This window comes from Tenrec ecaudatus, chromosome 1 (genome assembly GCF_050624435.1).
Source record: "Tenrec ecaudatus isolate mTenEca1 chromosome 1, mTenEca1.hap1, whole genome shotgun sequence".
NCBI classification, from domain to species: domain Eukaryota; kingdom Metazoa; phylum Chordata; class Mammalia; order Afrosoricida; family Tenrecidae; genus Tenrec; species Tenrec ecaudatus.
The window spans coordinates 266,065,121-266,077,738 of NC_134530.1; the positions used below are offsets into that span (position 1 = coordinate 266,065,121).

At 42.6% G+C, this 12,618-nt stretch overlaps 1 protein-coding gene across 3 annotated transcripts in view; it reads right to left on the minus strand.

The window, feature by feature from the left end:
• TBCE (tubulin folding cofactor E) overlaps positions 1 to 12,618 on the minus strand; it is a 75,407-nt gene that overhangs the window by 44,516 nt on the left and 18,273 nt on the right. For all 3 annotated transcript variants that reach the window (XM_075532197.1, XM_075532200.1, XM_075532195.1), the window contains one exon: positions 11,209 to 11,293. In XM_075532197.1, coding sequence (XP_075388312.1) covers positions 11,209 to 11,293 — 85 coding nt within the window. Of the gene's footprint in view, positions 1 to 11,208; positions 11,294 to 12,618 lie in introns of those variants that run through there.

The following is a 12,618-nucleotide window of genomic DNA, read 5'->3' on the forward strand; positions in this document are numbered from 1 at the left end:
ACTCAAATCCCATTTATCATGTTACACTGATAACTTATTACACCTTATTTGCTCCTTAATTAAAGATATTATGCTTGCCATACTAACTAGAAGAATTAGAATAAGGAATAAATATGATGCAATATAGAACTATTGTAAATTCATTGTAAAAATGTTTACTCAGTGGATCAAAGTTCTCCTGTTATCTACTTTAAGATCATTACTAAAGCAGAAGATGTTGTACTGGGTACCCTCAAATCAATTCCAACTCATAGTAACTTTCCAAAGATGTCGTTTTTACTGAAACAGACTGTCACATCTTTCTCCTAGGACATTGCTAGTGAATGGGAACTGCTGACCTTAAGCATTCATGTGTACTAATGAGTACCAGGGCTTCTAAAGAAAAGGCTACAAAAGTTATTTATAGAGGTCTAAATACAGGCATGTACATATATAAATATATTTATATATGATGATGGGGAAATAGATCTATGTACATATATTTATAGGTTTATTATTAAGGTAGCAGATGGACATCGTACCTCCATCAAGTACTCCCCTCAATGCAAGAATACTTCCCGACACGATCCCTGAAGAAAAATGGGTACATAAGCAAATGTGGTCAAGAGGCTGATGGTAGTCAGCTATCAAAAGATATAGCGTCTGGGGTCTTAAAGACTTGAAGGTAAATAAGCAGCCATGTAGCTCAAAATCAACAAAGTCCACATGAAAGAAGCACACCAGCCTGTGTGATCATGAGTGTCAAAGGGATCAGGTAGCAGGTATCAAAGAAAAATCATATCACTGTGAATGAGGGACAGTGAGGAGTGGGAACCTAAAGTCCATCTGTAGGCAAATGGACATCCCCTACAGAAGGGTAGCAGATAGGAGACAAGCCAGTCAGGGTGCACTGTAACAACGATGAAACATATACCTTTCCTATAGTTCTTAAATTTCTTAAATGCTTCCCCCCACTCTCATGATCCCAATTCTACCATACAAATCCGGCTAGACCAGAGGATATACATTGGTACAGATAGGAACTGGGAACACAGAAAATTCAGGAAAGATGATCCCTTCAGGAACAGTGGTGATAGTGGCTATACTAGGAGGGTGAAGGAAAGGTTGGGTAGAAAGGGGGAACCATTCACAAAGATCTACATATAACCCCCTCCCTGGGGGACAGACAACAGAAAAGTGGGTGAAGGGAGATGTCGGACAGTGTAAGACATGACAAAGTAATAATCATTTATAAATTATCAAGGGTTCGTGAGGGAGGGGGATTAGGGAGGGAGGGGGATTAGGGAGGGAGGGGGAAAATGAGGAGCTGATACCAAGGGCTCAAGTAGAAAGCAAATATTTTGAGAATGATAATGGCAACAAATGTACAAATGTGCTTGACACAATAGATGGATCAATGGATTGTGATAGGAGTTATATGAGCCCCAAATAAAATGATTTTTTAAAAGGCTAGTCTATTGCAAACGCCATTCTATTCTGACCTAGAATTATATGAGATTAATTGGTTGGGGGAGAAATACTGCAAGGGAAAAGGTACACCATGGGCTAGACCTTGAAAATTGCACTGCTTTTTATAGTTATGACCTAGAAAGGTAAAGCCTAACCAAGAACAGTAGTTGAGACGCTAAGGAGATTCAAGAGCTGTGCATACATATCAAATATCCCATTGAACAAAGGATATACTGATATCCTTTGTTTAAAATGCCAAGGAGCAAATGAATTTTTATAGCATTTATGTGTTAAAAGCACAATTCCATTGTTAGATGCCTGACATACAGATTAACACTAACATGACTCTTAAAAGTTAGCGTGGGCATTACAAGGATCCACATGTGACCTCCTCCCTGGGAGATGGACGGCAGAGAAGGGGGGTCAGGGAGACTCCGGATAGGGCAAGATATGACAAAATAACAATCTGTGGATTATCAAGGGCTCGTGAGGGAGGGGGGAGCGGAAAAAAAATAGAGGACCTGATGCAAAGGGCTTAAGTGGAGAGCAAATGCTTTGAGAATGATTGGGGCAGGGAATGTGCAGATGTGCTTTATACAATTGATGTATGTCTATGTATGGATTGTGATAAGAGTTGTATGAGCCCCTAATAAAATGTTTTTTAAAAAAAGTTAGCATGGGAAGAAAACTAAAACAAACAAATTTTATTCTGATTTCTGCAATAATAAACAAGCTTCCACTAAAGTTTTGCTTACTTATGAGTACTACATCATTTTGCCACATACCAATTTCACAATCTAAGATTTATAAACTGACAACTTTAAAATATTTTGGCTTCATTAACATAGTATATTAATAAAAAGAAAATGTTTACCATGGTAAAATGTTCTTATAGATAAGTACTATTTTGTTATTATAACTTTCCATATGAGTCAATGTTTCAAAGTATCAAAACACTTCAATCAGTTTCATAAAATGAAGAAGTACACATGACATATTAGTAATATATCTAACTGTATGTGTTAGTCCGGGTAGACTAGAGAAACAAATCCTGGAAGACACATATATGTATAGGAAAGAGCTTTATATCAAAGAGCAAAATATCTTAAGAAAACAACCCAGCCCAGTCCACATCAAGTCCATAAATTTGGTATTAGCCCATATGACTGACACTAGTCCATAAATTCTACACTCACCCAGCACATGCAATGATGCTGCAAGCAGGAAGATCACGGGCCAGTGGGTGAAAAGTTTGTGGAAGCTTATCAGTGCTAGAGTGGCTCTCCACGTGGCTCCTCCAGCTCCAGGGCTCCGGCTGCCATCAGCATAGCTTCATGTGGCTTGTCAACAGAATGTGAAACAGAGCAAGTGTGTGTCCCACCTCCAGGGAGGAAGACAGGATTTCCCAGAATCCCATGCTCACACAGAGGCATCATTAGTTATGACCTGATTGACAGGCTATTCTACCCCTTTGCTCAAGCTGACAGGAGACTATGGAACTGCCACATGTATGAGATTAACAGTAAATACATGTGGTCTGGTTAAAAATGATAAAATATTGGTAAAACCTTTACTAATGTTCCAGTTACGAAAAATGTAAGGATTAACTAAAAAGGTAAAGTTAAATTCCTTTAGTCTAGATCAGTAATTCTCAACGTGTGGGTCGTGACCTCTTTGGGGGTTGCCTCTTTGAGGACCTTTCACAGGGGTTGCCCAATTCATAACAGTAGCAAAATTAGTTATGAAATAGCAACGAAAATAATTTTATGGTTGGGGGGGGTCACCGCAACATGAGGAACTGTATTAAAGGGTCGTGGCATTTGGAAGGTGGAGAACCACTGGTCTAGAGCACTAGAGTTTGCCGCTGTACTAAGCCTAATGCTCCATTTATATTGCCCCATATTGCTGTTACTGTTCGGTTCCCTGTGCCAATTTATCTCTTTGATGGTCTTCCTCTTTTGCACATACACTTTATCAACCATGAGAGAATTCTTCATGGACTGGTCCCTTTTGATAACATGTCCAAGATATGACTGACAAAGTCTCCTAACCTTTCTTCTTATGAGCACTCGGGCTGTACTTCTTTAAGATAGATTTATTAGCACTTCATCAGCAACATAATTAAAATGCATCAGTTCTTCTCCAGTCTCCCTTATATATCACCCAATTTTCACATACATATGAAGTTACTAAAAACACCAATACTTGGGCCAGGTGCTCTTTAGTCCTCAAAGTGGCACCTTGACTCTGTAACTCTTTATGAAAAGGTTATTGCAGCAGATCCATCCAACCATTGTTTGCATTCTTGACAATTACTTCTATGAGTGCTGACTGTGGATCTAAATAAAATTAAATCATGATTTCAATAGTCTATAATCATCATGATGTTGCTTATTTGCCCAGTTGTGATGATTTTTGGTTTATTTATGTTGAGGCAAAATCCATACTGAAGATTGTTGTCTTAAATTTTCATCAATAAGTACTTCAAGCTTTCTTCACTTTCAAAAACAAAGTTATGTAATCTGCACATCATAAGTTGTTAGTGAACCTTTCTCCAATTCTGATGCTGTGTTCTTCTTCATAAAGTCTAGCTTCTTGAATTATCTGTGCAGCATAAAGATTGAATAAATATGGTGAAAGTGTACAACCCTGACGCACACCTTTCCTGATTTTAAACCATTCAAAACCCCCATGTTCTGCTCAAAAGATGGCCTCTTGGTCTGTGTATACATTCTGCTACTTTACCAAGCATAATATACTTCTCCAGAGACTGTTCCCTCCTGTAATCATGCCCAAAGTACATGAAATGAGGACTGTCCTTCTCAATTCTATGGAGTATCCTGGTCGTACTTCTAAGACAAATTTGTTCATTCTCTGGCACTCCATTCAGTATTCCTCACCAACACCATCATACAAATGCATCAATTCTATTTTTTAAATCATTTTATTGGGGCTATACAACTCTTATCACAATCCCCACATACATCAATTGTGTAAAGCACACTTATACATTCTTTGCCTTCATCATCCTCAAGACACTCGCTTTCCACTTGGGCTCCTGGAATCAGCTCATTTTTGTTTTTTCCCCCTCCTTCCCCGCTCCCCCCTCCCTCATGAACCCTTGATAATTTGAAAATTATTATTTTATCATATCTTATACTGCCCGATGTCTCCCTTCACCCACTTTTCTGTTGTCCATTCCCCAGGGAGGATGTTATATGTAGATCCTTGTAATCGGTTCCCCCTTTCTACCCCTCCTTCCCTCCTCCCTTCCGGTATCACCACTCTCACCACTGAACCCTGAGCGGTTCATCTGTCCTAGATTCCCTGTGTTTCCATTTCCTATATAGACCACTGTGTACCCTCTGGGGGGAGAAAGTGTTTAAGAACTAGAGGAAAGTTGTATGTTTCATCAATGCTACGCTGCACCTGAATAACTCATCTCCGCCACACTACCCCTCTGCAAGGGATGTCCAGTTTTCTATAGAAAACTCCCCCTCATTCACGATGATATTATTTTTTTGCTCTTTGGTGCCTGGTACCTGGTCCCTTCGACCCCTCGTGATCACACATGCTGGAGTGCTTCTTCCATGTGGGCTTTGTTGCTTCTGGGCTGGATGGCCGCTTGTTTGCCTTCAAGCCGTTAAGACCCCAGACGCTATATCTTTTGATAGCCAGGCACCATCAGCCTTCTTCACCACATTTACTTATGTACACATTTGTCTTCAGTGTTTATATGGGAAGGTGAGCACACAATGATGGTTTTTGTTCTTTGGTGTCTGCTACCTGATCCCTTCAACACCTCATGGTCACCCAGGCTGGTATGCTTCCTCCCTGTTGGCTTTGTTGCTTCCGAGCTAGATGGCTACTTGTTTACCCGCAGGCCTTTAAGACCCCAGATGCTGTATCTTTTGATAGCCGGGCACCATCAGCTTTCTTCACCACATTTGCTTATGCACATGTTTGTCTTTAGCAATCATGTCAGGAAGGTGGGTATCATGGAATGACTGTTTAGTTGAGCAAAGTGTTCCTGTATTGAGGGAGTGCGTGAGTGGAAGCCCATCTGCTACCCTACTACTAAACCTGTAAATATATGCACATAGATCTATTCCCCCCATAATCATAAATATATTTACATATGTACATGCCTGTACTTAGGCCTCTGTATGCCCTTTGCCTTCTACTTCTTTCCTTTATTTCCTTTTGCTTTCCTCTGGATCCACTACCATGCTCAGCCTTCATTTGGATCCCAGCAATTCCTCTCTGTTACATTGCCCCTGATCACTCCCTACCAGTCCTCCCATCCCCTCCCTGCCACTCATCAATTCTTTTTTTCAATCTTCCTTACTCATGATCCAACATATACACGCACACGCACGCTCATGTGTGTACCCCAAAAAAACTGGATGTGAAATGAAGGGGATAGTGCATTTAGAGTTTGTTCCAACAGGTCAGACTGTTAATCAAGCTTTCTATTTAGAAGTTCTGAAAAGATTGTGTAACACTGCAAGACAAAAAAGGTCTGATTTGTGGCAGAGGGGGGACTGGTTTTACCACCACAACAATGCGCCTGCTCATGCAGCCATCTCAGTGTGCTAGTTTTTGGTGAAAAACAGCATGCCTCTCTTACTTCACGCACCTTGCTCACCTCACCTCACTCTGTGCCACTTCTTTTTGTTTCCATGAATGAAGAGGAAAAGGACAGCAATTTAACCAAGTAAAAGAGGTGAAGAAAAAACAAGAGAGGTGCTGTCTGTCATCCAAACAGATGAGTTTGAAAAATGTTTCTAATAATGGAATTGCAAGGGCTTTTCGCGCCTACCGCTTCGTAAAAAGCCCGGATGACGCTGGCGCTCCGGGAAGCGAGCACAAGCGGATGCACGGTGCGGCCGCGGTTCCGCGAGCAGACGGAGGTTTCCAGGAGAACCGCGAGCGATGGCGGCCCAGAGGAACCAAACTGCCCGCTGCCGCCGCGCGCACGCGAGGAGGAAGGCGCGCTTCGCCGCCATGCTGGCCGGCCCGCGTCCTCGGCCTGCCCTGGCGTCCCGGCCCCGGGACAAACCCGCCAGCCGGGCCTCGGCCTCAGCCAGAGCCGCCCCGCCACGCGGCCCCCTCGGGCCGGGAGCCGGACGCCGACCGCTGGGTAACCCGCGCCTACGAAGAGAGTCGGCGCCTCGCTAGTCTTCGACCCACACCACGAAAAACCCAACTCGCGGCCGCCGAGCGGATTCGAACGCGCAGCGCGCCCGTCGGGCCCAGTCAGACCGCGCGTGTGGGCTTCCGAGACTAAACGTACGGGAGTCGGTCGCCTCACCTCCGTCCGGGAAGGAGCGGGTGAGTTTGAACTGCTGGCCTTGCCGTTAGCGCCTACGGTTCCGGGGCTTCTGCCACCAGCCACGCCGGGAGGATAATCCCGCCTCCCAGACGCTTCCTGAGATTTCAGCAAGCATCACATTGAGTATGAATGGGGGCGCTGAAGCCCGCCCCCAGCACGCGGGCCACCTCCTGCCCCTCGTGGTCACCCCCAAACAAAGCCACCGCCATGGAGTGGATCCCACTCGTCCTAGGCCGGAAATGCTGACAAAGCCTCTTTCTTCTGCCATTCTTTTCTTAATGGCACCCCTAGTCGTTATGGCTTAACCGAAGAGAAAAGGGTTTTTCTTGTTGAGCTAAAAAGCTAGCTGCTGCATTCTGAAGTGGAACCTAACCCAAGGGCTGGGCTCCTCCCTCCCACCTGGTTCCCTCCAGGGCAGAAATGAGGGCCAGGTGCAGTTGCAAGTGGGCTTGTCCTGAGGCTTTTTCTTAATGGATTGCTTCCCCATAGCACTTAGTGTGTTTGGGTTCTTTATTTTGTTCAACTGCTGTTGACTAGAAAGGTTAGGATGGGTGTGGCCCAAGCCTGAGGCTTCCTGGCTACCTCTCTCCCGGGGCATTGTTTTCTTTCTGGAAAACTCTCTGGTCTTTTACCTGGCCAATGGGCAGCCAGAAATATAACAGCCTCCGTAGGAAGGGAATTAGAAAGGAAGAGAGTTTCAAAACAGGGCTACGTCTCCTCTGGAACCAGTGAAATGGGACGCTGCTCACTCCAGTTCTTTCATGAAAGCCTTGTTGTATCACAAAGGGGGTCTGGATGTTACTTCAATTTTGTTTACGCCAAGGTCAGACTACATGCAAGGCATACAAAAAAAGTGCCCCTGAAATATTTCAGGTGTTAAAGTAGGCGACTGCCTGCAGCTAACCAAACTCATTTTTTAAAAGGGTGTTGTATAAACACTCTCCTTAGGTACTGTTCGCCATGAAGTCACTCAGGTGAACCTGTGTGTGCAGAATAGAGCTGCTCCACGGGGTTTTCGAGGTCTGTCTTCGAAGGGTTGTTTGAAACTGCCAAGCTTTAGGCTTATCAGTGATGGTGAGTGCTTACTTCAGGGACTCCTACCCACTACTACACAGTAATAAATGGAAATTGCTCAAAGATGCTGCCATCTATGGAATGTAATACCACTCCACAGCTCTTCCAAGTAAATCTCTTGCTCCAGCTGAGAAATTGCATTGTAACAAAGTTATTGGCTGCTCCCCTTTCCCCCCCTCCCCCCCACATGCCAAAACCGACTTTTTTGGTCTCAGCTGCATCTCTTTTGCTGTGGGCCATCACTCTGAGTTAAGGTGTTACTGCTTTAGCTTCCTGGCAGATCTTCTAATGGGACAAGTGCAGCTTCTGGAGCCCAGGGACCCCAACACTGAGCCATCTCTTTCTGAAATCAATGAGGAGTTTGTCCTAGGTCAAGGTTGTCATTCTCACCTGTGGTTGGCTTTCTTGCATTTATAGCAGGTCTTGTGCCATGGAAAATTACTGGCGCTGCACCCCTGTCAATTCCAGTTCTGATGACTGCTGGCCTGGATCCATTCTGATTCTGGGATTCTGAGTCCTTTTTAACTTGGTTTCTTGGCCTTTTGCGCCTGAGGCTGCAGTTTCTTTGGGTCTTCTTTCACAGCATGGCTTCTGCTGACCCCTAGAGGAGCTGTTTCCTGAGCCTTTTGTGGGCAGAATCTTGCTGCCCTCCAGGAAGTGGGGCATCTTTAGAGGCTTTTCTAGGCCATTTTTCAGGCTGAAACTCTTGCACTTGTCTAGGGACCTGTGCCCTGAGCTTCTCTAGACCATTCTTTGGACTGAAACTTGCTGTTCGGGGGGGTTGGGAGCATCTTCAGAGGCTTCTCTGGACCATTCTTTAGGCTAAAACTAAAGAATTGTTGCCTAGGGGGTATTTCTCCCATCTTCCAGTTAGCTATACCACACCCAACAGTGCAGGGACCCTCCACCTCAATCCAAAATGCTTTTTCTCTTTCACTACTTGTGGCAGTTATTTCATGTCACCTTGAAAAGAGCAGGGGTGGAGCCTAGCCTGTCCAAGCCACAGCCTGATGCCATGGCCTTCCTGATTCTGGGAACTTGCTCTCGCCTGCTTCACCTTGTTGACAAGACACAATGAGCTATGTGGAGACCTGAGCCAGCCCTGTGAAACTTCCACCACCATTGGATCCACAAGACGTCACCCAGCGTCCTGTGATCTTCTGCATCATTGCATGTAGCTGTGTGAGTCTGAAGAGAAACATGGACTAGTATCTGGACTTATGGGCTAATTATCAGACTTAAGGACTTGATCTGGACTGGCTGGGATGTTTTCTTGATACACAATTAACCTTTGATGTAAAGTTCGTTCCTAAACATGCATGAGTGTCTCTGGATTTGTTCTCTAGTCAACCCAGTCCAGATCATAATGGTACCTTGGGAGTGGGGTACAAGAGAAACATGAAGATGGAGAATGGATGCTCGCTCGCCCTCTGCTTTATAGCAATTTACTGGGGGGAGGGGGGTACTGGAAAAGATGTGGGAAGTGAAGATTTTGCTTCCTAGAAGTTTTTGCTTATTCCTGACTGAAATGGTGAAAATGAATGGTAAATGTAGATTTTGAGCCTGGGGAACAGAATGACCCCTTGAGCTTCTCTGAGACCATGTGCTTAGTCAAAATGGCCAGCAGAAGGCCCGGCCCTGGCTAGATGCAGTCAGAGGCCTAAGGCCATATTGCATATGAGTCGGGTAATTTAGATAGGGATTGAATTTGACTTAAGAATTGAGTTTAGGTTCTGGCTGTACTAGGCTTACACTGTTTTGCCTACTGTTGATAAAATGTGTGACATGATTATTGGGAAGTAAAAATAGAGTTTGTAAGTCTGCTTGCCTTCAGCCATTAAATTAGATCTTTAATAGGTGTAAGACTCCTACAAAGAAGTTCTTTGAAAAGATAAGCCCTGCCCTGTGCTTTGAGTGCTCTGGACATTGGCATTTGTAAAGACTTTCTGAGAGCTGTTGACAGACTGAAGGAAAAAAGGAACTTTTGAACCAGTGGTTTGTGCCTGAAGCTGGAAAAATATGGAGCCTTGAAGGAACTCTCTTCTCTAAGACTGAACAGTTAAAGGGAGCCTGCGGACACCCTGAAATGCTTGCTAAGTGACTACCTGGATCCACTGAGTGGAAGTGGGAGAAAGGCAGCAATAGAGAAACAAGCCTGACCACTAACTCCTGTGGACCTGGTTCAAAGACAAAGAGTGGATTGCCTGATCTGAAGTTCAATGAGTTGTGCAGAACCTTGACCTATGTCATGACCTAACCCAAGGGGGCTCAGGTTCAGAATTTGTGATGGGCCCCATGGTCAAAAAGGGAGACAGCCAGTGGGCACCCTGGTCAGGCTGAGGCGGCGGCATCCCACATTGAGTTGGCCAGACCCCGACCAGATGGAGATGAGAATTTTGAGCCCCTGATTTGGAGCATATTGCTGCTGACTTTATGGAGAGTCTGTCCTGATTTGACTTTGCTTATGGATACTGACTCAGGTTCCAACTGGAATGAAGATTCTTCACATCAAAGAACGTGCTTGTCTCCTCAGCACTGGGTTGATATAAGTGGGCAGTATAAACATTGGATACCCAAAATTGGGGGGACAAAGGCATGAGGTGGCTGGCTTACAAACTTTCGTGGTTGGGGGAATATGTTCATAGGATTGTGGTATAAGTGTTCACACACTGCACTTGTTAAGTAGAGACTTTTTTTTTTGTTTATTTTGCTTATAGAATGCTTAAATGGGCCTGGCACATTTTGAGTTGTATGCAATTTCATTTTATCCTGTTAGGCACAGATAAGATTTTATTACTGTTTTGTTTTAAAATTACATATGTGCTGGAAAGAGCTAGGAGGCAAAGGCCATTTATAGAGGTCTAAATAAAGGCATGTACGTATGTAAATATAAAAAAAATAATAATAATAAAAAAATAATGGAATTGCAGATTTGACAAATGTATTAAGTGTAATGGCAAGTACTTTAAAGGTGATAAGGTTACTTTGTAAAAAAATTTAAATAGTTTTTAAAAAAAGATCCTTTTTTGCTTTTTTTGTGTGTGTGTACTCCCTCATATATATGCAGTGACTAAATACCATGGCTTTGTGAGGTGCACTTTAAGCTTCAAAGTGACATCTTTGTTTCTTAACACTGTAACAATAAAGAAGTCTTCTGTAGAAGATTTGTCTGTGTCTCAAAATGGAACTGATAAATAATAACATCTACTCATATAATTTCTCAAGTCATCACAATTCTCCTTTAAAATGAAATAAAATGAATTTTAAATGTTCAAGCATTATCTCTATCCCTTTAGTCAACAAATATTATTTTAACTAAATGACTATACCAATTCACAATGAAAAATTACCTGCATGTAAAGTACACAGTCCCTTCATGGCTTCCATCATGCTTTCCTCTCTCAGGGTTGTCCCATTCTACTCCTAACCAGAGTCCTAGCATAACAAGAAAAAAACAAGTGAGCAGTTAATGGCGATAAGGTAATAATTCCCATTTTTCAGCATGCAAATACATCGGATAATGGAAGCCATATAATATCAGTCTCATTAGGGGAGAAGAAAAGACCTTTGAGAAAGGGAAATTTTGCCTTATTTAATAGCAAATTTAATTAACATGTTTGGTTCCAAAAGGCCAACAAACACCACATGTGCAGAAAATAATAATGCTTAAAATTTACTGAGTACTTATTAAGTGTCAGAAACATTTCTTATAATTCTCTTATGCAATACTCATGACAGCTACTTCATCTGTGTGAAGAAGATATTCTTTTAACCACTTCCTAGATACAAGTGTTTTTAGTCCAAGACTTATAACCTTGGACTTGGGGTTCCACCAGTCACTGTCAACCCTAGTCTTTGCATGATTTTAACTACTGCACATTTTCCCCAACCTTATACAAGGCTCTATTCTGATTCCTTCTAGACGGGTCAGCAATGGTAGCAGAGCACCATCTAGTTCTTCACATCTCAGGATAGTGGAGGCTAGAGTTTATAGGGTCCACTGATGTCCTGACTCAATTATTCCCATCCATGTTTAATTTTCTTTCATTTTTCTTCATTCCAAAAATTCTTATTAACCATAGGTTACGTGGCCCCAAATCATACAACTTTAAATCACCTAATTATAATTCAGAAGCCTCACCCATCATGCTTTACTATTTATAACACCTATTATTGGTATATCATCTCACCTCTATTTTACCTATATTAAGTAACCACTATGTACATTACTAAAGACATTAGTAAAAAATGGAGCTCCCTAAAATTGATGTGGTAATAATTGTACAATTCTTGATATGATTGAACAATTGAATTATTGAATCATATGATATGTAGAGTATTTAAATCTAGAAGAGGTGTGCGTCACAGCTGTATCACTTTACCATATTTATCCAATCTGTATGCTGAACTAATAACCAAAGAGGCTAAACTATATGAAGGATGCAACTTCAGGATTAAAGGAAGTATCATTAATAGCCTGCGCTTTGAGGTGGTACAACCTTCCTTGCTGAAAGTGAAGATGGCTGGAAGCACTTAATGATGAAGATCAAAGATGTTTTGGTATGAAGTATACTGCAACATAAAGAAAAAAATACAACTGGGAAATAAACAACATTATGACAAATGGAGAAAAGAATGAAGTCAAGAATTTAATTTTTCTTCGATCTACAATCAATAAGCCATGGAAGCCGCAGGCAAGAAGAACGTGTTACATTAGGAAAATCTGCTGCAAAAGACCTCTTCAAAGTGTTAAAAAGCAA